At 42.1% G+C, this 25,667-nt stretch overlaps 1 protein-coding gene and 1 pseudogene across 3 annotated transcripts in view; both read left to right on the plus strand.

Annotated features, from left to right (window-relative positions):
* GLI3 (GLI family zinc finger 3) overlaps window positions 1-25,667 on the plus strand; it is a 253,319-nt gene that overhangs the window by 138,176 nt on the left and 89,476 nt on the right. For all 3 annotated transcript variants that reach the window (XM_033165580.1, XM_033165579.1, XM_033165581.1), the window contains one exon: window positions 8,796-8,901. In XM_033165580.1, coding sequence (XP_033021471.1) covers window positions 8,796-8,901 — 106 coding nt within the window. The remainder of the gene's footprint in view (window positions 1-8,795; window positions 8,902-25,667) is intronic.
* Window positions 16,848-16,913, plus strand: LOC117056215 (annotated as a pseudogene).

The raw sequence follows: 25,667 nt of genomic DNA on the forward strand, positions 1-25,667 counted from the left end.
AAACAAGATCTCCACGCATTCCAGGAAAAGACTCCAGTTCCAAATAACATTGTGACAGGACCAGAGTATGCCATTTGTTTCTGTTCTGCTTTCTTGAGTTTATACACATGTACTTGTGATGTAGAACTGTAGATAATTGGAAAGGGGTGTTATACCAGTTGCCAAGAGCAGAGCTTAAGTGGAAACTGTACTCCATAGCTAGCAAATTTATTTGGCCTCCCGTGTGTGTGTGTGTGTGTGTGTGAATGATATGTGTTGTGTATCCCTGCACTTTTGTTGTTGACAATGCTTTCCCCCTCTTACTCAAGAAATACAGTTTTGCTTTGTTTTTAAAAAGCATACTATGGATGCATTTTTATTAAAACACATTATTGTCAGGAAATAAATAGTTTCCTTTGCTACCATCTTCTTGCACATCTTCAATAACCACTTGGGCCTATATGGAAAAACGAACCAGTGTTGTTGAGTGTGTGGAGCCAGTTAAGGACATTCAGGGATCATAAGAGTCTGTTTGCATCTTTCCTATCACCTAACACTAGCAAAAGACTTGAATTCTCTTATTGGCCATAGTTTGTTATCTGGGCATGCAGTTATCTTGCAAGGTAATCCTGGCGAGGCATCGCGGAGCATGGCGTGTTTGGGAAGATACATTTTCATTCCTGGCTTCATCTAGCCTGCCTCTTCACGGGGAAAGATGAAGGCTAGATGAAGGCTGAACTTCTTTGCTGGGGCGTGAAAACACCCTCCCAATTTGGCTAGGCCAGTCCCTATGTGAGGTAACTTAACAGTAGAGACAAGCTAGTCATGAAAATAATGGTTTTTTTGTAACATTTTAGTTGGTATTATAAAGGCATTGGCCAAACTGCGAGAGGCAGTGAAGGATAGGCGTGCCTGGCGTGCTCTGGTCTATGGGGTCACGAAGAGTCGGACACGACTGAACAACAACAATAAAGGCATTGTTGCCCTAATATGGAATTTGGAAGCTTTCTTATTGGCCAACACAACTACCGTTACCTTTTATATTAATAACCACACAATTCCATCCCTTCGGATTTTGAGCCGTAACAGGGAATTATCCTGAAGTTCAAGGCCAGCCCAAGGCATTTTGTTGCCGAAGGCAGACAGTCCAAGTGACACGCTCTGCTTGCCACTAAGTAATGTGGAGCGCAGTCCATTGGGAACTCATTGGCATGAGTGAAAACTCCGCACTGCCATGCTCTTGCTCATTTCCTGTCCATTTCAATGGGGATACGGCTCAGATCTGTCCAGTTTAGTGACACCTTTAATCCTCCATCTGGGGCTGCAGCCTCTCCCTAAATTTGTTTTACAGCTCTTAGTAAATAGTACTAACTTCTGGGAGCCAAATGACATTGATAAGGGAATTTTAACATGCTTGCTTATTAACAGGTAACAGGACTACTAAAATATTGGGTTTTTCTTTTTTTAAACATAGGTCTTTAAATCTGTACACAGTGGAGTTGCAATAACTGTGGAAAGCAATAAAGTGCTCTATCTGAAAGCCAGCCAGCAGCTACTTAGCCAATACCTGCAGCAAATCTGGCCTGCTAAGGAGCTTTCAGTGGCTGCCAGTTATTGAAAATGTTTCCAGCCTTCTTTTCTTCCAGCTCAGATAGCTACTTCTCCAAGCATTTGGCACCCAGATTGTTGGGGAACCACTGAAAACAAATAAAGTATGTTCCCACAAGGTGTTTTGGTTTACATAAACACAGAGGTGGCAAAAACAGACACCAAGTGTGTGTAATACTTGGTCCCACTGCTTTGCCTTGCCAAGGTGGGAACTCCAGCTGGAACAATGTATTGCTAGGAACGAGCTCTGGAAACTCGCAAAGGAGCCATGAGTGAAACAAAATGAGAAGTACTGTATCCTCACATAAGGGGACTCCGTCAAACACAGTGCAAACTTTTCTTTCTTTCTTTTTGTTTTGAAAGGTTGCCCACCACTGGGGACATCTCCTCAAGGCCCCCACCAGGGCCAGGCTAAGGCAATTAGTAGTTGCACCCAAATCTAGACCTGGAGGGTCTCCAGCCCAGGTTCCAGGTGTGCTGTGGCTTCAGCCAGACTGTAGCCGGCAGAAACTACTACTTTTTTTTGAAATGTCAGGGACAGAAGACTAATGCAGGCGTTTGTTTCTGCTTGCCAGGGCTTTTGTTTCATGGCCATATTCACTTTTGGCATTATTTAGTTGACATCCTGCTTGCCTTGTACATGGAGATCATAGTCAACTGTTTCTGTTGACAATGTTGCTGAGTCTAAAGGAGAGAAGCAGAAGTCCGTAGAACTAATTGGCTTCTGAGGCAGAAAGAGAAGGAAACCACACCTCTCTGAGACAAAATGAAAGTGGAGGAGAAACCTGTCTCAAACATTATAATAGCCATCTCCAACCTAGTATCCCCCAGATGCTTTGAACTACACTTCCACCAGCCCCAGCTTGCATGGCCAGCCATCAGAGATGTTGTCTCAAATGTCTGGAGGGTACCAAGTTGGGGAAAGCTGCACTCAAGTCATAGCAGGAACATGTTTTTGCCCAACTGCCTCTATAGCCCAATGGATAGCTAGTGTGTTTTTTGCACATAAAGTCAAAAAGGGCTGCAGTCTGGAGTAGAGAGGGCACAAACAATATTCCCTTGCCCCATACCATAGGTCCCCAATTACAGCCTGCAGTTGGGGGCACAGTTCGGACAATGGCAAAAGCTGTGCACGCTGGCATCTTTACGGTCATAGGTAAGGGGCATGTTTCCTCTGATGAGCCCCTCCCAGCGCACACCTCTTATTTTCTCCCATATAGCCGAAAGGCTGCTTTCTACTCTATGGGGGAAAGCAAAACTGGAAACATCACTCTTTGGCAAGATGCCCACAGCCAGCCCCCACTCCAGCCACCCACCCTACACCGACATGGACCTTCACCTTAACACCGGGCAGCCTAACTTTCACTGACAGATGTAGCAGTATGTAGCCTCCCCATCACTCCCTGAAAAATACTTCATCATCAAGAGAAGAAATTGAGCATTAATTGCCTTTCTCTTTATTTCCTTTTTGTTTGTTTTTCATGCTAGAATGAAAAATTAGATGTGGCTGAAGTTAGCCAGCTGTTCCCTAGGACCATGCACATAGTTTATAAAGCATTATGTGAATTTACCAGACCAATTGAACAATAGACCAGGAGAACAAAGCCTTTATGAGAACTGGTTACAGGTGGGTAGCCGTGTTGGTCTGCCATAGTCAAAACAAAATCGAAAATTCTTTCTAGTAGCACCTTAGAGACCAACTGAGTTTGTTCCTGGTATGAGCTTTCGTGTGCATGCACACTTCTTCAGATAAGTGTGAAGGTATCTGAAGAAGTGTGCATGCACACGAAAGCTCACTTTATGAGAACTGATATTCTAAGATCATGAAGCAGAATGGCTGAGTTTTGCACTAATGGTACATCTTCAGTGTGTTCATATTCTGCATTTCTTATTTCAAAAGATGGAAGTAATGCTTCAGGAATGGGTGTAGCACTGACTTAGCAGAGACTTCACACTGATGCAAAATGTTGATTACACATATGCAGGTAGACAAGTGATAAATAAGAAAGATACTGGAAAACCTTAAATGCCTGTCAGAGGACTCCTACTGGTCTGTATTAACCATGCCTTCAGTTCAGCAAGCCTCCCAAGAAGATTGCATTTGCTTTGATATTTTAATAGAAAATGTTATTATCATTAAAGTTTCACAGGAGATTCTGTTTTATTCATTATGAAGGCAGAATGAAAAGTTTTGCTTTCAAACCCAAGGGGGATATCTTGTTTGAGGAAGGGAACAGATGCCTTTCACTTTAAGAAAGAAAAAATCACAGGGGGGGGGGGGAACCAAACCACTGCTTAACTGCCTGAGACAAAATCAAGACAGAAAAGAAAGGTGATAGCTGAATGAAGAGGTCTGTCTTTGGGCTTTGGAGCCAAAGATTTTGAGGGCTTGATGGCAGAGTTAACTGTGGTTTCCTCACCTGGAGTAGTAGTTGGGCTTGTTTCTTGATTCTCCTGAAAGGTATGGCTAGTACTTTTCTCTGTGCTCACAAATATCGGCACCCTTATCAATAGTATACCTGTGTTTGAATTGTAGTACTGCAGGTGGAGGCTTACATGACTGAATGTTGGGGTGGGGAGGAATCCCTTCAGAGTAAAAGAGCAACCCCCTGGCCCTTGTGTATACTTTTTTCATAATTTTTTAATTATTAATTTCTCCTTAAACAATATTTCCAACCGTACAATGACATACATAAATCCTTCCGCTCTGCCAAGCCTGTGACTTCCCTCCCCCCCCCTCATTAGGTTTTCTGCTTTCAAGTCTTTGTCTCGCACTTTGACTCTTTGTCTTCTAATATTCACATTGCAGGATTTATTTCAGTCCTGCTAGTGTCTTCACAATTTTGCAATAATTATTCAAATATACAATCAATTTACTTCCAGTCTCTTTGGAATTTTTGATCATCCTGGTCTCAAATTCTGCAGGTCAGTTTTGCCAGTTCTGCATAGTCCATCATCTTCACCTGCCACTCCGCAGTCATTGGTAAGGCCCCTGTGTATACTTTTGAAATCATGCTCCTGAAACACCCTAGAGAACGATAGTCATTGGCCTTGTAGAGAAATAGAAAAGGTGATAAAAGCCTCTCATTGCCAGTATTGCTCTGCATTTTCCGTAGCTTGGGAATAATGTAATCCTTGATTTTGAAAAAAGAAACTCTTGATGGGTTCCAGCTCATTTGCATTATTGTAGCATGACCCATTAAAGAAAAACTTATACCCCACTGTTTGGATTAGTTAGCCCTGTATATTTCCAGTGTAGCCCTATACACTGACTTTCACTTAAAAGGAATCCACTTCCATAGGCACTATTCATATATTTTCCTTCTCTGGCAGTTTGGGGATCAGACAGTCCTTAATATATTTCTTCACTGGGGAAATATTAGAGTGAAGGTAGATGAGGTGGGCGTCAATTTAAGGACCGATGCCCTTTCCTCTTCTGGTAAGACTGTATAATAAGAAAAATATTGTATTAGGAGGAGCGAGCCAACAGGAAACCAAGCTGGCAGCTATAAAAGCCACACACAGATAAATCACACACACACACACACCAGTTACATATTTATAGGGCCCCCAGTCTGGTTCAAGTCAAGTTCTCTCTGTAGGGGCTCTTTCAAATAAGTATTTGAAGAAGATTTCTGTATGAATATTCAAAGCGTTTCTACCCACCCCCATTGCACCCACAGGCATGTAGAATTTACTGCTTACCTGTGAGCTGTGTGGAGTTTCAATTCCCTTGGTGCAATTGATTTCAATGGTTGAGTACATCATCCCCCCCCTTTCTCCCGTTTCACATGTTACTTTTTCTGGCAGTAGAGTACACAGCACTTAGCAGCTGGTTTGTGAAACCATCAGTCAGGAAATGGTATGATAAATAGGGGGTAGCCAGGTTTAGTGGCACTTTATTCTGCTTCAGCAGTTTTAGCTTGACTTTGGAAAAATCACCATGTGGTATTTTGTCAAGGGTTGCAACAGGAGATGGCTGGAGTGCAGCGACTTAGCATACATCCTGCTTGAGCTATGATGTTCCACAGCTGTATTGCTCATGTGTAAGGAGTAAACTCTGAGCTGGATGATTATGGTGAATGCCAGTTTTGGCTGTAGACAGCTCTGTTACAATGATTGACTACTTTGTCTCTGCCCTCCCCACACAATGGAAACTGCGAACAAGGTGCAATTAAGAACCGGTGAGGAGCTTAATGCAAGGGGACTCACAAAAGGGTGCTCTTTAAATTCATGATCAAGTTTCTTGCGACATAATATTGCAGTATTTAAATTGTGTATAATACTATTGCATGCCCTTGGGAGCACTTGCATTGTCTCACAAACTGCATTTTCTTGTATGAGTAAATGTGAAAACATAGGGACTTTGTAGTTGTGTGCAGAAAGCTAACTATCAGTAGGAATTTAGTCATATGGTCCTCATTCATCTACACATGAGTAATATACATCAGGCTGCTAGCATTGAAGCTCTAGTCAATATAAACATTTTAGGATTTTGCCTTTGTAACCCAGGCAGCTTTCGCCTTCTATATGCTCCGACATGTCTCTTAACAAAAAAGAAAAAGTGTGGGTAGAATTGGTGGCATTATTTCAGGATAGGTGCACAGGAATTGGCCGCTTTTTAAGGATATCCTCGCTCCACAGAAACCCACACCGAAAGCTGTTTAATGTGCCTGTTTCAGAAATACGATCTTGGCAGCCTGGGTCTCAAGCAATGTGAAGGGATGTTTGTCTTGGAGGAGATGAATACAAACAATCTTTTATGAGGTATCACAGCATTTATGGTTAATGTTTTCTACTGGAGAATCCAAATGCAAGTTCTTAAGTAAGACTCGCTGTTTGTCACGGAGGTTGCTCCACATGAACTGAAATGTGTGTCAGCTCCGTGCCCCTGTGAGTCCCTATAATTCACGCTAGCCTTGTGAAAGTTGGTCGGGGTTGCAGAGAACTTTCCCATACGAATCAAGGCCTATACAGTGGTACCTCGGGTTAAGAACTTAATTCGCTCTGGAGGTCCGTTCTTAACCTGAAACTGTTCTTAACCTGAAGCACCACTTTAGCTAATGGGGCCTCCCGCTGCCGCTGTGCCGCCAGAGCACGATTTCTGTTCTTATCCTGAAGTAAAGTTCTTAACCTGAAGTGTTATTTCTGGGTTAGCGGAGTATGTAACCTGAAGTGTATGTAGCCTGAGATACCACTGTATGTAGGGAGGACAGAAGTTGAGGAGCTAGAAATTATTGTTTTAAGTGGTACTTTGTTGTTTACATTAGCAATCCATTGCAGTTCCCCAGGGTTCAGGATCAATTCAGACGTGCTAGTAGGAAAGTGGTTTAAGAGTAAGAATCTAAAGTCTTTTTATGGCAACTGTGATCTGAATATGATGTGATATATGTGAAGATGTGAACTTATATGAGGTCTCTGTTCATGTGAACGGTCTCTGAGGAGCTTACTCATTATATTTCCACATATTGGAACTTTTGATGAAGGGCAGTATAATAATAATAATAATAATAATAATAATAATAATAATAATAATAATAATAATAATAAAAAATACCTATCCATCCATTAAGAATTAATTACTATCTGTTTTGCTTACTATAAACAGCCGTCTTTTGTCAGTCTGCATGTTTTAAATAGTGTTCTTACATCAGGGATTTTTCAGCCTTTCTGTATTGTGACCCAAGTTCTGGTTTGCATGTTCTTTGTGGGCTCCTGCATATCTGATTCTTACAGCTTCAAATGGGAGGCTGGTGGAAGAGCTTCCAAGTGAAACCTCAGTTTCTTCTGCATGCCACTAATGCTGTTGTTGTGAACTTGTGAGGGAGAATGGAAAGAGGAGGAAATGTTCCTGGATTTGCCTAGGCTCGTGCCATTTCACCCAAGACACTACAACAAATTATGGCCAACGAGACGTTATGAGAGATAATGTGCCTGCAGCTTCCCCATATTTTGCCACACTAATGTGGTGGAATAAACAATTTCCTCCCTGCCCTTCCAGTTAATTGTCTGCTGTTTGCAGGGGGTGGAGAAATACTAATCCTGATGATGTTGCCTCATGCACTTCATTTATGAAACATTACTGGGGAGATATGTGGGGGGCAGCTCCGGTAGTACTTTGCGATGGACTTTGCTACACTATATTCTTACGAGTACTTTAAAAAAAAGAAACACATGCTAATAATAATAAATATTGGGATGTGCTTATGAAAGGCTAGCTGATCTCTTTGATCTGACACTTCACATATGCACACTGCAATTATTTATTAAAGACTTCTTTATGTAATTTTCCATTAGTGATGAAAAGAGAATATTAAAATTAAGACATGAATATTCATGTGTGCCAGGCAAATTGGATGAGCCAAACTCTGTATCTTACACAGTTGGCTTGGGCTCATGTAAATGCAAAGGTATATCCAGCACTGTGCAATATTATTTTTGCTGTGTGCCTCTTCGTGCTTCTTGGCAGGTTTGTGTCTGCAGAAAAGTTCAAAATGTGGTGTGATTCTCAGAATCTCTGTATTCTTTCTTTTCTTTTCTTTTTTAAGCCTTATGGCTGCTTGCGACAGGCCGTAGCTCAGTGGTAGAGCTCATGCTTTGCATAGCAGAAGGTTTCAGGTTCAGTACCTGGCACCTCTAGCCAAACAGAAATACGTAGCAAGTGATATGAAAGACCCACTTCTGCCACTGCCAGCCAATGTAGAATAATTGGGTTAGATGGTCAAATAGTCTTGGCTAGCTACAAGGCTTCTTGCTGTGTTCCTAAGACATGCTCGGTAGTCTTCGAAACCAGAAAAGTCAACAGATTTTGAGGTTTTCGGTGGCTAGAGGTTTGACCCCCAAATGCTCACTCATCCATTGTCTCCCGAGACAGACGGATGCCAACCAAAGGCCAGAGTGTAGAGCTTCCATGCCATGCAGAGATCCTTATCCTTCCCCACGACTAGCAGAATTAGGCAAAATAGTTTAAGAAGTGCAAAATAAGAGAAAATATGCAAACGTTCATAATTCGTATTATCCATGTAGATACAACTCATATTTTCTTTTCACAGTGTTTGGGGCTTTCTGGGTGCAGATTTCTTACATATATCTTTTGGGGGGTTTTGTGCAATGTGTACACACAGGCTTGTTTATTGGATCTTTTAAATATTATATACTGCTAAGGTAGAACAACAATGAGATTTGGAAACCCATGTTTCTTCTTTCAGATCCGCCTCACCTTTTCCCCGCATTCCACCCTCCTGTTCCAATTGACGCAAGACACCATGAAGGACGTTATCATTACGAACCATCTCCCATTCCTCCGCTACATGTGTAAGTATGAACTCTTGCAGCACCTTGGCTTACTAAAGAACAGCTGAAGAAAAACACCATAGGCCGCTGCATCTTTTGTGCTGCTTGAGCAACCTGCAGCAGCAGGAGACCAGCTTCTCTTAGCAGACCCCTTTAAGGGGTTTCCCCACAGTTTAAAAGCAACGCCCTCCTTATCTAAATGTGGATGGGTTGATTGCAGTGAGGACACTCTGTGCATGCTTAGAGGTGCTCTTATGCTACCACCACCTGTGTGTAATGGAAATTGGCTCCAGATGATGTGAGATTCATGATAACTTTGTGATGTTGGTTCAGTGCCTTTCACATGACTGGAAGAATCCACACGAAAGCCAAACAATTTTTCTTTGGACATGCCGTTTCTGACTGTGGTTCCTATTTGTATTTCATTTCTACTTCGTTTTGCAAGGTGTCCTAGAAATTGGGATTGATAGGAGCAGGGTAGCCAAATTAGTCTCAGGCTTGGCTTGACTGAAGCGTGATTACACACACACACACACACACAATTCCCTGCAATGGATTCAAGATATCATGCCACCAGGAGGCTTTCGGGTGTCATGGCTTTCCTATCTGCGCTACCAGAAAAACACAGGGGAAGCTGCATGTGTTTTACAGGAGCAGCCTGCCTGATGGGGTGGAGCCAAGGTGGCAGTGAGGTCAAGGTTATATGGACTCACTCATGGGAATGTTGAGTTGGCTCTATCAGTGCGTCAGCACCAGGGGTGGCTGTCCTGTTTCGCCACCTGAGACGCCCTGTGCCCATCCCCACCAAAGCTTTGTTTACTGGGGTTGCAATGCAACTGCTTGTGGGTTCCAGCAAGACCTTGAGAGCCCCACACGATTTCACAGGGACCCAGAAGCTAGCTATTCTCACTTCTGCAGCAGTGCCCCTTGGATTCCACTGTCCGAGGCAGCTGCCTCAGTCCGCCTCATAGACAGCCCGGTCCTGATCATCACAGCCCTTCCTGATAAACAGCCACAATGCTGCTGCTGGAAGGCTGTTGCTGTGTCTCTGCCTCATTGGGTAAACAGCTCCTGAGTTTTTGAGTCTTGTGCAGATACAATGCGGGGTCCAGTTTTAGCATCATGTTTCCCCTTTCCCATTCCCATGGATTTACTTTAGCATGGCTTTTGCACTGATGCTAAATACGACTAATGCTAAATAGGTTCCCTTTTAAACTGGGTTTGCAAACCTATTGGAACCCCTGATTAAGAGAGGCCAACCTGATTAACAGAACCCATCGTCTGCGGTGTTGCTTGTTGCAAGAAATACATTATGGTTAAGGCAGACAAAGAAAAGCTAGAGAGGGAATGAGAGAGAAAGTGTGCATCCCTGAAGGTGCTTGCTGATTTGCAAACGGAGGTGCTTAAATGTTCTACTGTACCTTTGGAAAGGTTTTGTGGTGCAGCAAAAGGGCAAGATTTACTCTTGGATTGCCCGGGGTTTATCTGTCTGTGGATTCACTGAAGCAAAACAATCCTACTGCCTTAGCAGTGAAACTTATAATAGGTAGCTACCAACTATTACCTATATATTTTGTTGACATTTATTCTATGAGTTGTCATTCTATAAATACTAAATTAAAAAATAGCAAACACTGTAAAAATACCACTAGAGAAACTGGGGCTGGTGTGTCCCCCTCCTGGAAGCTTTATCCCCCCTTTTCAGTTTTAGGATTAGGTTGGAATTCTTTCTTGCCAAAAATATCCCATGGTGTCAAAAGCTTTTCACAAGTGACTGCTATGAAAGGGGATGAATTTTGGGGGGATAGATTGTCATAGTCTACAATTGTTGCATGCATGTACACCTAGTCATTTGACTGATGGATTTGTAATCCAAACAAAATTCCAAGTGTGGCAGTTTACACTAAGTTAACGTAAAAATACTAGTGAAAGCATGTATTACCGGGGGGGGGGGGGAAGCCTTGCAGAATCAAACACTGCTTTATTATGGATGGGAAAGGTATGTCAACATAGAAGGGAAGGGGGGTGTTCCAGTGTCTTCTTTTCAACTATAAAACCCAGAAGAACTACTATAATCCATAAAAACCCAAATCCACAAAGCAGTTTCAATCCTTTGCTAAAAGGCTTGATATATACATTTAATCATCTCTAATAATCTCTCTCTCACAGTGTGGAAATAAAGGAAGAAAAGCACAAGTAATACTTTGAAGAATAATGCTAGTTGTTTAGATGGCAGATTGCTTCTCCGTGGCTATTAGTTACAGCTGTGTAATTACATATATACTGGAGGGAAAAATGAATTTGTTTTAAAACAAGTCGTCTTCTGTGAGCAGAATTAATTGATATTAACAATCCTAACTATATGCCCAAGAACATACACAATATTTTACCAGCAGTTATTTTGGATCAGTCTCTTATTAGCCAAATTGTAATTTCAGAAGAAATTGGCCTGAAGGCTAGCAATAAATCTGTGTTGCATTCTTCCCTGGGCTTGAAAAGCGGGAAACCCTGTATTTACAGTTGGAGTAGTAGGAGAGGAGAGGAGATTTCCAGGAACTGTGATTTATTTTTCCATTGAGGTCATTTGCATCTGTTATTATTTGGATTGTACTCGGTTGTGCAGTAAAACGCATTTGAATGGTCTGAATTAAACTGGCTCAAAGGCTTTTTCTTTTTCTTTTTAAGGACACCCCCCCCCCCCTGCACTCACTGCTGAAAATTCAACACTACATGAGAATAGCAGTATGCAGAACTGGCTTGGAAAGAAGGCCTATGAATTGCTGTGCCTTTTCTTAACCTTACAACACAAGCCTAAGTAATCATGTTTACTTCAGAAATAAGTCCTGTTGAGTTCAGTGGGTCTTAATCCATAGTTGAGGGTTGCAGACTCTTCTTAGGTCTGCAAACCAAAGCAAATGTGTAATGTGGCTTTCATGTTACATTTAACATTGTCCTCAAGCTTGGGTGTGACTTGTTAAGTTCTATTCTTCTCTGAGACATTCAGACATTCATTCTAACAGTAAAGCTTTTGTTGGGATGTACCCTTTCAGAGTGAAGGAGGGAGATAACATTTTTTAATATTGCCCCACTTGAAAAACTCCTTTCTAGAAAGCAAATTAGCATCTCAAGGAGACGTGTTCAGCCTTTTATCTCACATGCTGTTCTTCTATGTGCAGGGAAGTTTTATTTGGAACGGAGGGCGTTCAGATTGCTTTTCCTTACAGTGGTGCATTCCAGGAAAAGCCTTAACATTTTATTCTGCTGAATGTATGCATTGGCCTAAAAGATCTTCTATCTTTGTTCGAAAGTTAATTATTTTCCCTTGTAAAAATCACAATAAACACACATCAGAAGTAAAAGGGAAAGGAGGGTTGTAGCCAATGCTCGTCCTACTCAGAGCAGACCAGTTGGAGTTAATGGGCCTGGCTAACTTAAGACTCCATAATTTCAGTGGTCTTCTCTGAGTAAGGGTAAAGGTAAAGGTAAAGGACCCCTGGACAGTTAAGTCCAGTCAAAGGTGACTGTGGGGTGTGGCGCTCATCTCGCTTCAGGCCAAGGGAGCCGGTGTTTGTCCACAGACAGCTTTCCGGGTCATGCGGCCAGCATGACTAACCCGCTTCTGGCGCAACGGAACACCGTGACAGAAGCCAGAGCACACGGAAACGCAATTTACCTTCCTGCTGCAGTGGTACCTATTCATCTACTTAAACTGGCATGCTTTCAAACTGCTAGATTGGGAGGAGCTGGGACAGAGCAATGGGAGCTCACCCCATCGCACAGATTCCAACTGCCGACCTTCTGATCCACAAGCCCAAGAGGCTGAGTGGTTTAGACCACACCACCACCTGTGTCCTGCTTTTCTGAGTAGGATTAGCATTGGATATAACCCCAGCAAGACTTTTTGCATCTTCTGTCAAGGTTGAGATACCATTTTCTGTCTACTTACTACTTCTGCAGTAAGTAGACAGCCCGGGTCTACTTACTACAGTCCACCAGGTAGTTGGTAAACTTCCTGTTTGTGTTGCCCTCTGGAAGGGCAAAAGGCAAGAGGGCTTTGAATCCTTACTTGGACATTTCAGCTACTGGTCAGTCTATTGAAGCTGAGGTTCTAAGAAAGGGTAGACAAGATTGTGCCCTCCAGATATAGGATTGAAGCTCCCCTCATCAACCATTGGATGTGCTGACTGGGGCTGATGGGAGTTGGAGTCCAACATCTGAAGGTTTCCCCACACTGGTTTCCATTGAAACTCAGGAAGCTGAAAATTACCGGTACTTAGATTTTTAGATGACAGCAAAGTGTATTTGGTAGGATATAGAGTTCCTACCTCTACTACTCTCAAACTACATAGGTTGATCATTAGCAACAAGTGGTGATTCACATATGAATGTGATAACACAGATGGCCACATAGCAAGAGTTTTCGTATTGCCTCAAAATACTCATAGTCAGTTGCAAGCCACCAGCTGTTGAGTAAATGATATATATGCATGTGCAAAGTGACCCTAGGACAGAGACAAGAGTAGGGAAGAGTATTGCTCCATATGTTCCTAGCAACAAGAGCTGCATAACTTTTAGGATGAAATGTCAGGTGCCGGAGTCAGGAGCAGGTCAGCAATAAAAATCACTGGTGGCGGTGCAGTTAACTCTTTACTCAAGGAAACCAAAACAGTTCAGGCCTAGTGATTACAGCAACGCTTTCCTGTTGTTCTTGCCCTGATGGGCAGTTCTGAGGACTGAAGTTCTCCGTCTTCCCACCAGTCTTTAAGACTCATCATTCCTAAGCAATCTAAGGCTCCATTGTCTTTTCCAGGGATGCCAATTTGAATAAAATATTGGGGGGGGGGGCAGGTAAGCTCTGCACTGCATAATCAATTGCATGATGCAGCGCACTCAACCATTTGAATGGTCATGCCCATCAACTGGGGGGGGGTGGCCCCCTCAAATATTTTTTGGGAGGGACAAAGGCCCCTGGCCCCTAGGACAGGCATAGGCAAACTTGGCCCTCCAGATGTTTTGGGACTACAACTCCCATCATCCCTAGCTAACAGGACCAGTGGTCAGGGATGATGGGAATTGTAGTCTCAAAACATCCGGAGTGCGAGTTTGCCTATGCCAGCCCTAGGAGTTGGCTCCTATGGTCTTCTCTTTCTTTGCTCCACCCTCTTCATTCGTCCACATGTTTTTGAGAGACCAGGGGGGAGGAGAAACTGGTCACAGCAGGAGGGGACAACTCCCTGGCTTCTTCGGCAGCCTGCCTGATCTTTGCCTGTTGGCCCTTATCCGCTCCTGCCTCTGATTCTGAACTGCCCTCTGCCACAGCCTCTTCCTGCTCACTAAACCCTGTCTCCTCTTCTGCTTCTGACACCTCCTCCTCCCAGTCTGCTCTCTTCACCCTCTGACCACTCATTGTCATTCCACACACACACACACATCCCATTCCCTGGCTCTGAGTCTTCTTCCCTTGGGGGTTCCCTAGCTGGTACCTCTCACCATTCCTTGACATCCAGCCAGTCCATGACATCAAGTCACTCCTGGTTAGCATTTGATTCCTTCTCTGATTCTTGTGCTGAGAAAGGGGAAATAAAAGTGGCAGGTGGGAGAAATTCTGTGTAGAGAATGGAGCTGGAGTTTTTTGGAGCGAGGACTTGGCATTTTGTCTTGTGTTCCGTGATAGAGCAGGAGGTTAGGCAAACAAGGCTTGATTGGTGGTTGTGCTACAAAATTCTTTGTGTCAGCTGCGTACCATTTTTTGGTCATTCTCCCAAGTTAATTGTCTCTTAGCCAGCTTCTTTCTTCTTTGAATGGATGGTAAGCATTATTGTCAGTGGAACCGGGTGAAGAAATAAATAAAGCCTTAGCATTTCTGAGGATTCAGAAGAGGACAAGAGTAAAAGAAAAGAACAATGGAACAAGGGGTTTTCTTAATAGACGTTCCCATTGAGAAAGATAAATGGTATCTTAGCAAGTTACTTTAATTACTTGAGGACAGAAATTATTTATCCCATTTAACTCTGGAGCAAAATTACATACACAAGAGAGTCAAGAAGCCCTTCAGAATAAAGGTTTAGCTTGGCAATGGAATTGCTGTCAGATGCTGTAGTCTACTTTGGGACAAGCAGCCTCTGCTATAATTATGCTATCATATCCTATCATTAAAGATTCCGTTGAAAAAAGGTTTATAAATTACTCCTCTTTCAGATAAACCACCCCATATTAAGGCATCAACGATATGGTGCAGAATTAAATTAGAATCTCATAAAATGAAATATGTTCCGTATTAGCTGTTTGACACTTAATTTGCCTCCAAATGAGTAGAGGAAATCACAAATTAACCTGCCTTTGTTTTTCCAACCATAGCTTATTAGGTGTTAGAACAACTGCAATTACAGCCAGATAATAACCCCCCTCCCCAACCTTATGAATATGTACTGAAATGTGTCACTTTGAGTTAATGAAACCTGTTTGTTAGGACTTGTTTAGATTTCTTAGTATTCCGATTGTACATCTTCAATTTACAGCTTAGCATGAATAAACGTAAAACTTAAACTGCTTTTCAGTAGCAGCATTTAAAGAGCATTAGAATTTGTGCGTGTCTTGCCTTCTAAAAACAAGACACATTTCTGTTTTGGGATGAGTACTATTAAAACAGCTTGTTTTATTTAAAACATTTACTGTATATCCTGCCTTCCTGTGGGCTCATGGCAATCTGCAATAAGAAATAATGTCACAACATCTGTAGCAGCTCTAAAAACAACAGCTATAAAACAAAAGAAATTTTAAGCACAATTGTATTAGTAGCACAAATAAACTACAGTAACTTGTTACTCTGCATCACTAATATGCACCAGCTGAATCTTTGCAGCCCCAACATCCTGCAAAAGAAGTAAGGCAGGCAGCAAACAGATTGTTTTCTTAGTTATAGTTATAGTTTTAATATTTATTTTATTAAATTTATATTCCACCTTTCTTTGATCATGGAAGAAATAATGCAGAAACTATGGGTTAGATTTAATTAGATTAAATGTAACGACGTGGGAGAAAACAAAAAGAAGAAAGTGTATTTTTCAATTCTAATTTCATTGGCCTTAACAGTAACATTGTTTAATTCCTGCAGCAATTTTATTTACCAATTTAGCCCTGTGTAAATTAGTCTTCTTCTGTTGGTATAAATAACAGCTACTAACCACTGGCTGATTGAATGTATATAAAATATTTGAATGCCTGAAATACAAGTAATTCTCAAAGCTTAATATTTAAAATAGTTTTAGTTGCTTAGAAGTAAATCACGTCCATGTTACAGTTTGCATTTGGCATTAGACAATTTTGATAAAACAGTTTTCAATATAATGAATGCATTTAAAACAAAACACCTGTAGCATCTCCAGGGAATTTCATTTGTTACAACCTTGCTGTCCACAATGAAATGGCTGTATGCAACCTCAAATACATGGCTACCTGTGAGCAGCAGGATTGAATATTGGGTTTGCAAGGAATATGTAGACATTCCCCACACAAGATGATCATATAATGCATCTTTAGAATGAACACTGTATTGAGCAGAATATAGAACAATGGGACATGGAGCACAATGTTAGCAAGCAGTGAATTGGGACTGCTATCCCATCTGTCTAATAAACAAACCCTATTTGTGGGCTGGTTTCAGTTTGTTATTTCTAAATGTTTATAATTCCACCATGATGGTCTATTATAATACATTTTTGTTTCTTTGGCAAAAGAAATTGGGGCTGTATAATAGAATTCATAGTACACGCAGGTCCTGCTACCCAAATGCTCGTTTATGAAAATTCACTTATCCAAATACAAGGAATTAGTGCCCAGACCTTGCTTATAGGCAACACAGATTCAGCTATTCAAACAGCCAGCGCTGTGTGTAGTACAGAAAACATGGTGGGAGGGAAGAGGGAAAGATCCAACAAATAAAAGAGCATTTTCCCTTTCTTGCTTTTGTGCTCGCTCCGGCAGCCCATATACTAAAATTGGAACGATACAGAGAAGATTAGCATGGCCCCTGCTCCTTTTGCAGGGTTTTGAAGAGTTTCCATCACCTGGGGAGGGGGGGGGGTCAACATTCCGTGCTTGGAAAAACATAAAAACTTTCCCCATAGGAATCAGTGGAAATTGTTGACTCATTATGCAAATGCTTGTCGAACAAATGATTTCCTGAGAACGCCTTGTGTTCGGATAGCGAGACCTGCATGTACAGAAAAGTTCTTCCACACTTAAATTTCAGAGGTCTAGGGTAGGATCTATGTGCCTTTGGTATACTTTATTAGCATACAGTACAACACACTGTTACACTATATCCATTACAAGATGTATTTCTACATCCTTAAAATAACGATCACTTTTATTTTGCATAACATTTGCTTCACAGGGCTCTCAGTGCAGTTGTGCTGTTCTGCATTATCCATTAACTTAGAAAGTGCGGTATCAAAAAGTGAATGCCTGTGATGGAAAGGCGTCTGCCAGCAGAATGGTGGAAGAGGAAATTCTCAGCAAACCCCCTCTCTGCAGAGTCCTGCTGTCCCTCCAGAGGGAGCAGATAGTTCGTAGGGTCTAAGTGGACTGTAGATTTTGTTTCTAAGATATATGGAGTCAGATTCCGACTAAACATCCAGAAGAACTTTCTGACAGTAAGAGCTGCTAGGCAGTGGAGTAGACTACCTTGGGAAGTGGTGGATTCTCCTTCCTTGGAGGTTTCTAAGCAGAGGTTGGATGGCCATCTGTTAGGGATGCTCTAGTTGTGATTCCTCCATTGCAGGGGGTTGGATTAGATGACCCTGTGGGTCCCTCCCAACTCTACAACTCTATGATTCTGTGAAGGCAAAAGAGGCAATCAGGCCCTTCTTAGCTTGGACATTCCATGGCTACATGGGGCCATTGGTGTGGTACATGGAATGAAATCCTGTTTCTAGTACTGATGCCTCCAGAAGAAGTACAGTAGTACTAAACAGAGAAAAGACTAGCATGGAAGCCTCGGTAAGAGAAAGAAAATGGTTATTAGAAAGTGCTAGGCATTATGTGTTGAGTGTAGCTTAGAAGATGTTTTTGCTGAATCAGGTGTACATCACTATGCATCTTACTCTAGGACAGGAAAGACAGCTGGAAAGAGTTTTTCCAGTAACTGGCCTCTTACAAACCAGGAAAGAGGAAGCCTGGAGTCTAGACCAGAGCTGTGGTCTCCTGCTTTAGGTGCGGAGTGATATTGCATCATTCATAAAACTCAATGGGAGTTTTGTATAGATTTCGTGACCTTTTTGGCACTGTATGTGAATCCTTCTATCTGGAATTCATCAATCTTCATTTGGAAACATACCTGCAAAACGGGTCAAAAATTAGTTTGTGCTCATGAGACTCAATGAGGGGGGCTGTGGAAAAACTTGCAAGTAACCTAGTATAGCATGGTGCGTGCTTCCCCTTAAGGTGGGATTTCAGCTTCCTTGGATAGAGCAAATAGGGGCAGCCTGATACGAAAGGACCCATGTAAGGCAAGGGCAGAATACATTGGACCTGAGGCGAGTATTTGCAGGTTACTTACAAATCAGCCTTCCTTCAAGTTGGTCAGGCCAGCTGGTACAAGACTGTTTCATTTTGTAGAGAAGGTAGTGACTCGTCTAAGGCCACCCTGTGAGTTTCATGCCTTAGTGGGGCTTTCAAGACAGCACTTCCCACTGCAGGTCCTCCGCTGTTTGCCTGCCTGCATCAACTCTCTGAGATATACCTGACTTCAGCTGCACAGCATGGCAAATGAAATCCAGGCACATGCTTAGATGGTAATGGTCTGTGTGGGTGGAGCGTCAGGCCCCTTTTAGAATTTGAAATTTGCAGTTGAACCACTTCTTCATCCCCCCCCCCCGCACCCCAAGAAATTTAGCTTCATTTTTATAGAGCACTTAATTTGGAAAAGCCCAGAGCAGTTCACAAATCAAAATGTCAAAGACGTAACAAATCAAAATTAAGCCATAAAATCCTCTTCAACCTTAAATAGCCCATTGGCCTTCACAGCTACACAAGAAATACTAAATATAACAGGCAGCTATTAATACCCCCTCCCCCCAAAATGAAATGCATAAATACCAAAGTATATTATTTAAAATATTTCTTAACTGCCCTTCTTCAAAAGATTTGAGGGCCATGTAGGAAGTACAGAAGAATGTATATCAAATTGTTCTCAGGGCAGAGAACAACACCATCAATAAAACAGAGCAGATAAAGCAATGATTACCGTAATCTTGAAAAACAAAATGGTGGACTACGCTGATAAGCTACAAAAATAACAATTCTTAAATCCCTGAAAAATGACCAGGTCTTAAACTGGCACTAAAGAGAAACCATTGTTGGTGCCAGGCAGACATCAAAGGAAAGGGAGTTAAACAATTGGTGCTACCACAGAGATGACCCTCTCTTACATCAGCCCATAATGTATAGCTCCCATAGGTGGGGTGTGGAGCATAATTGCCCTTTTGGTGTAGTCCTCGTGATTATCTAAAGTTTGAAATGTAGAGGGATGATTAATACACTTGTTGGATAAAATACCATAATGTTGAATTGAGTGTGCTTGAATATTTATGTTGTATATAAAATTCAGGACATCATTGACCTATCTGTTGCAAAGAATGAACAAGTAGGATATTTTTTGCTTCTGGAGTTTCTTGAACAAAGTTCCTGTGCTCTTCTTTGTGCTGCAGTCAGCATTATTAGGCAGTGAGCAGATATTGACTGAGGTATTCAAATTCAGTGAACTGGAAGGAAGGCAGCTCTATAGAGGTTGCTGTCAAACCTGTTGCACTGGCCTGTGAGGCAGTGGAAGTGTGACAGACTTTTTTTTTAAAAAAGTATAATACTTCCATTCTTGTTAAGTCTTGCTTCAAAGATGACTAAAATTTACAGTCTTGGCTTTTATTGTTTTTAAAGAGAGCGAAAATTTGCAAATTTAGGTAGGTAGCCGTGTTGATAGGTAAAGGGACCCCTGTCCATTAGGTCCAGTCGCGGACAACTCTGGGGTTGTGGCACTCATCTTGCTTTACTGGCCGAGGGAGCTGGCTTACAGCTTCTGGGTCATGTGGCCTGCATGAACCGGAGTAGCACACGGAAACACCATTTACCTTCCCTCCGGAGCAGTACCTATTTATCTACTTGCGCTTTGACGTGCTTTTGAACTGCTAGGTTGGCAGGAGCAGGGACCGAGCAACGGGAGCTCACCCCGTCGCGGGGATTCGAACCGCCGACCTTCTGATCGGCAAGCCCTAGGCTCTGTGGTTTAGATCACAGCACCACCCGCTTTTGTTTGTTCTGGGTATAAGCTTTCATGTGCATTTGAAGAAGTGTGCATGCACATGAAAGCTTATAAATCATACCTTTGTGGAAGTGACAGTAATGTACATATATAGCCTGTGAAACGAAAGTAGTGTCTTCCTCAACCATCCATCAACACAATGCTCATCCATTTTGATTAGTGCAGGTCACCCTCTCACTAAGAAAATACAAAACTCTTTCTGAAATTCAAACTAGAGGCGCCAGGAAACTTCACTGGATTCAGGCATGGAAATGAGCGCCAGGAACTTGGTAATGCTCACCTCAGAGGAGAGGCCAGCATTGAAAACCCACAAATTCTCCCTCAACTAGATTAATTGGAGCTGGAGAAGACAGCCCCACTGAGAAAACTAGAGCTGGAGGCCAACCCCCCCCCCCCAGCAAGGTCAGTTAGCCCAGTGGCATGGTCTCTCCCCCACCACTGCCTGAGCTTTGGTAGGGGTCTCTCTTCATATCAGCCCTCCAGCAAACCATGGCTCTGGGGAAACTGGGAGCAGAGGCAAACATTCCTTCTCATGGGGCTCCCTGTGTGCCATTGGCCGCATTGGCTTTCTCCCCAGTTGTTTCAGGGGCAGCTCCTCACAAGCGCCTCCTAGCAGAGCTGGTGATGCTTTGAAGAACTGTCCCCAGGAGAACAAACAGCTGCTTCTTCCTAGTTACCCTCTTGCCTTAGAGCTGGATTTTAGCCCCCACACCCCTTTTTCTAGAGTCAGTTGGCCTTTAGCACAGGGTGATTAAATGAGTAGGCTCATGACACTAATGTGGACTGACTGTATGATGCATCCTAATCGGGGTCGGATTTCGATGAAGAGAGGCCCTAAGCTAACTCCACTTGTGAGGCTCCTCCCAAACCTCCATCCTCACGACTGGAAGAAAATGGAAGAGTGTTATAAACAATATTGAGTGAACCCAAGGATGACGACGGGTATTAATTTTTTTGCAATTCACTATTTTTCCCTCTAAAGGACATAAGATGTTATTGTTAAATACCATGGTGGTTTTTTTAAAAAAAAATGCATAAATGTTAAAATTAACACTGGAAAACTTTTGCAATAACTGAACTTTGTAAACCTTTTGTGGAATAAGCATTACTTTTTAGGAAAATGAAATTGCAATGTTCTTTAAAAAAAATACCTTGAGTTTACAAATTATATTGCCTGGGAAGCGTAAACAATATGATCATGATTACCTGACAGTGTGGCACTTTTAGAATCTACTTTATGTTCTCATTAAACAGTCAGTTTTAAAATACATATTAAGAAGTAAACCACAACCATCAAATTAAGTAAGACTACAAATGTTTTTTCTAGCCTTCCTCATAGCAAAAACCATCCAAAACTTCGTCAAAATTTGTCTAAGTTTGTTACTTTCAAAAGGCAATTTTGCAGAATTTGGCTGTGAACTAGGGCCCCACACAAAAAATTTCAAGTTGGGCCCCAGAGTTTCAAATTGGGCCCCACTGGCTGGCCCTGAGTCTCATAGTTGCTGGGCCCGAATTGTCCTGCCCTCGCATGGTATTGGGTTTGCAATTTGGGGAGAGGGGAGACTGCCCACTGGGGGCGGGCGGGCGGGCGGGCTGGGGAGGCCCCCTAGATTTAGAGGCCCTAGGCTTCAGCCTACTTAGCCTATACATAAATCCGGCCCTGATCCTAATGCTTAAACAGAAAGGTGGTGGGTGGATACACCAGTGACCTTAAAACACATTTTACATACATTTTGTGTCTGCATAACAACGTTTAATAGGGATCCTGCTGATAATCAACAAAGTTGCTAATCTGTAGCATGGTATAGTGCATGTTAGTTTTGAATTTCCAGGGCAGAAATGAAAAGCATGCTGGATAATTAACATTACCAGCCATTATTAAGGACAATTACGAACCTGTAAATGATATTTTTAAACCGCAGCATTCTTCACACTTTCAGAATCTTAGCAGCAAACATATGGTCAGTGATACATTTACCGTTTGGAGAAGTGAATTTGCCTTAAAAATTTACAGTCACCCTCTTCTCATTTATTTTCCTTTAATTCACAAGCTCACGTTACAGCATGTAAAATCGTAATTAAAACAGAAGTCCCAGAGGGTTGTTGCTTCATATTGCGAACATGACTTATTTTAGGTGTTTGAAATGGCATGGATTTTTTTTTCTCCTTTTAATGATTGAAAATATGTTAGAATCACAAAGCAGACATTGAGAACATGGAGGGTAATCTGAGAGCCTTTGCAGGCAGCTAGCCAGAATAAAGCAGTCCTTCATTGCTGCCAAGAGTACATAGGGCAAGCCAGAGAGGTTGAAACCTGTTGAAATAATAACCACTCTGGCATTTTCAAAGGACAGCTACTGCTGCTTCTTAATTATCAGTGATACAGAGGGAGGAGAGGATTTAGTAATGCACTTAAGGGGGCAATGCAATGGAGATAATATCCAAATCTTTTAAAGAAACACCAAATACAAATGGATCAAAGCAGATCTACTTTTTGGGGAGCTGATATACTGCTGTTTGTGGGCCGACGCCAAAAGTCTTTGCTTTGACAATTGTCGGTTAACATTTCCTGCCAGTCAAAAGTGTCACCTGAGGAACTGTTATTAAGCTGGCTACAGTGCTTTGTTATTTTCTTATAGCTCCATCTGTCCATACCGTCTTATGTGAAGCATCCTACGCAAACACCAATAGGGGAAAAATCTGAAATTCTTACTTTGTGTAGCTTCATAACTATATTAAGTGCCATCAGAATTTTGCCTGAGAGAATTAGGATTGAGTCTTAAAGTTTCTATAGCACATGTATGCACACACTTTTTTTGCCTTTGTGATACGTAGTCAGGACCAGCTAGTTCCTTCACTCATCTGCTGGTGTCATTTTTACATGATTTATGAAGAACAGAAAAAAGAAAAATCATCAGTAATTATCAAGACTTGACTTCAGTTTGCCTATAGTATAACAATGGCTCACTGTTGGGTTATCTGTGCTCCATCTGGCTCTTGTGCACCTAAACACACACACACACACACAGAGAGAGAGAGAGACCGCGCTTTAAACAAAAATACCTTGAGGAATTTTTGTGGCTATTTTTTTGACCTAGGACATCATTTTGCTGGTGTCTTTGCTCACAGAGAGGTTTGCGTTTGATGGAGGGTTTTGTCATAGCCACCCTCTGAAGTTTCAGTGTACTCAAGCACTGGAAAAGCCCTTATTGCAGAGGCTTTGTTTTCTTTGTTGGACTGTTTATTTTGTTTTCTTCCCACGCGGTTCCCTAGCCTCACTCTGGCAACTGCTTTTCCGCATGAATTGCATTCCTCGGGGGCCGCAAGTCTCCTAATTCTTCCAGTCGATTTGGTTGCTGCCTGCATGATTAGGCCTCAGCTCCAACTCTCTATTGGTCTGTGCCAAGGAAGCGAACGGCTTGTTAAGTGTCTTACACATCAAGACCTAAGTCCTTTTTTTAAACCTCATTAGTGCACAGGGCTCTACTTTACTTCATTTTAATAGCATGTGAATTTTTTGAACCACCATTTGCTTTAGGAATGGGTTGTAGACTGATTTTACTTATTTCCCTCCAACCTAGAGAGACTTTAGATCAGTTAACTTAAGGCAGGGTCTCTGCAAACCCATTATTGTGAAGGGATTCACCAGGCTAGCAGCTCCACCAACTCTTACGCTCCCCCCCCCCCCCGCCACTTGAAGAACAGTTACAGGGGAAGGCTACTCCATATTTGTGCCTCCTCCAGGAGCAAAGTGGCACGGCGCTGTTCATCAGCCAGAATGTGTTCTGCATAGATGTAGATTGAGATAAATTAATGTTAGGAAGAATTGCAATGATACATTGAGAAAGTGCATTGAAGTTAAAGAAAAGGGAGTGAATAGCAACTTCACCCGCTACATCAGTGTTTTTCAACCTTTTTTGGGCAAAGGCACACTTGTTTCATGAAAAAAATCATGAGGCACACTACCATTAGAAAATGTTAAAAAAATTAACTCTGTGACTATATTGACTATATATAAAGTAATTCTCTTGAATAGGAATCAAATAAACACAAGAAAGTATTTTATAATTACTTTATTATGAAATAGTAAGTAAACAGAAATATGAAAAATTATAAAATACTTTATTCAGTGCGTAACCTGGGTCTGTTTGGCTGAACACAAAGCTGATTTCAATTTTTCCCACGGCACACCAGGCAACATCTCGCGGCACACTAGTGTGCCGCGGAACAGTGGTTGAAAAACACTGCGCTACATGGTGCACTTAAAGGACACGACTGAAATGGATGTTAAATTTGCTTTCTGAAACAGTGACCTTCATCTGAGGATCACAGAGCAGTTTAGTCCCACCCTTTCAGAACTCCATCATTGACTTCATTTTTTGGTCATTCTAGAATGATATACAGTAATCTTATGTATTTGCTTTTATACTTCTAGAAGATTCACAACATCATTATTAAACAGGTTTGAATTTCTGGGTCACCTGGGCAAGTGGGATACTGATAGGTGTGAGGGTGCCTGGACACAGTGAATCAAAGTTGACATAATGTGAATATTGTTGTAAATATCTTTTAGACATGGAGATAAATAGATTAAAAAGGCTTCTGTAGCAGTTCATTTAAACTGAAGTCCCCCGATTGTTGATTCCTCTAGAATAAAGTAATTGAGAGGACTGTGCTTTGCATCTTAGCATTCTGAAATAACGCCATGGATGCATTTGTTCTTTTTTGGGGGGGGGCAGGGAGTTAGGGGCACCATACATGGTGGAAGTGAAACCTGATGACAACTCACATATAAGGTCATAGAAAATTTAAATGGCGAACATTGGGGAAAATTGGAAAGCTTTGAATAACCATTCTTCAGCCTTGGATATAAACTGCTTGGAAGCCACCTTGGCATTAAGCGATATAGAATAGAAGAGAATAGAAGCAAATAGATTTGTCATTCAGGTCTCCGTCATACAGTGGTACCTCAGGTTACATACGCTTCAGGTTACAGACTCCGCTAGCCCAGAAATAACACTTCAGGTTAAGAACTTTGCTTCAGGATAAGAACAGAAATCGCGCTCTGGCAGTGGGAGGTCCCATTCGCTAAAGTGGTGCTTCAGGTTAAGAACAGTTTCAGGTTAAGAACGGACCTCCGGAACGAATTAAGTTCTTAACCAGAGGTACCACTGTATTTCTTAGAAAGATGTGTTTTTCTTTTGATCATGAGCATGAAGCACAATTAAGTCAGTTGCGCATAACAATAACACACACGCGATGCTTAGGTGTGCCCATTGCAAAAAACCGAACATGTATGTCTGCAGATTAGTACCCCAGGTGGGGAAGTAGGATATATACGCCAGAAAGAAGGAGCCTGCAGATTCCTTAAGCAAACAAGGGGGAGAAGAGCAAGGAATTCCGTGCCACTTGCAAGGGTGTGTTTGTGCAGAGGCAGAGCGCAGCCACTCTTGAGGGTGAGACTTTATGA

Source organism: Lacerta agilis, chromosome 12 (genome assembly GCF_009819535.1).
Source record: "Lacerta agilis isolate rLacAgi1 chromosome 12, rLacAgi1.pri, whole genome shotgun sequence".
NCBI lineage: Eukaryota > Metazoa > Chordata > Lepidosauria > Squamata > Lacertidae > Lacerta > Lacerta agilis.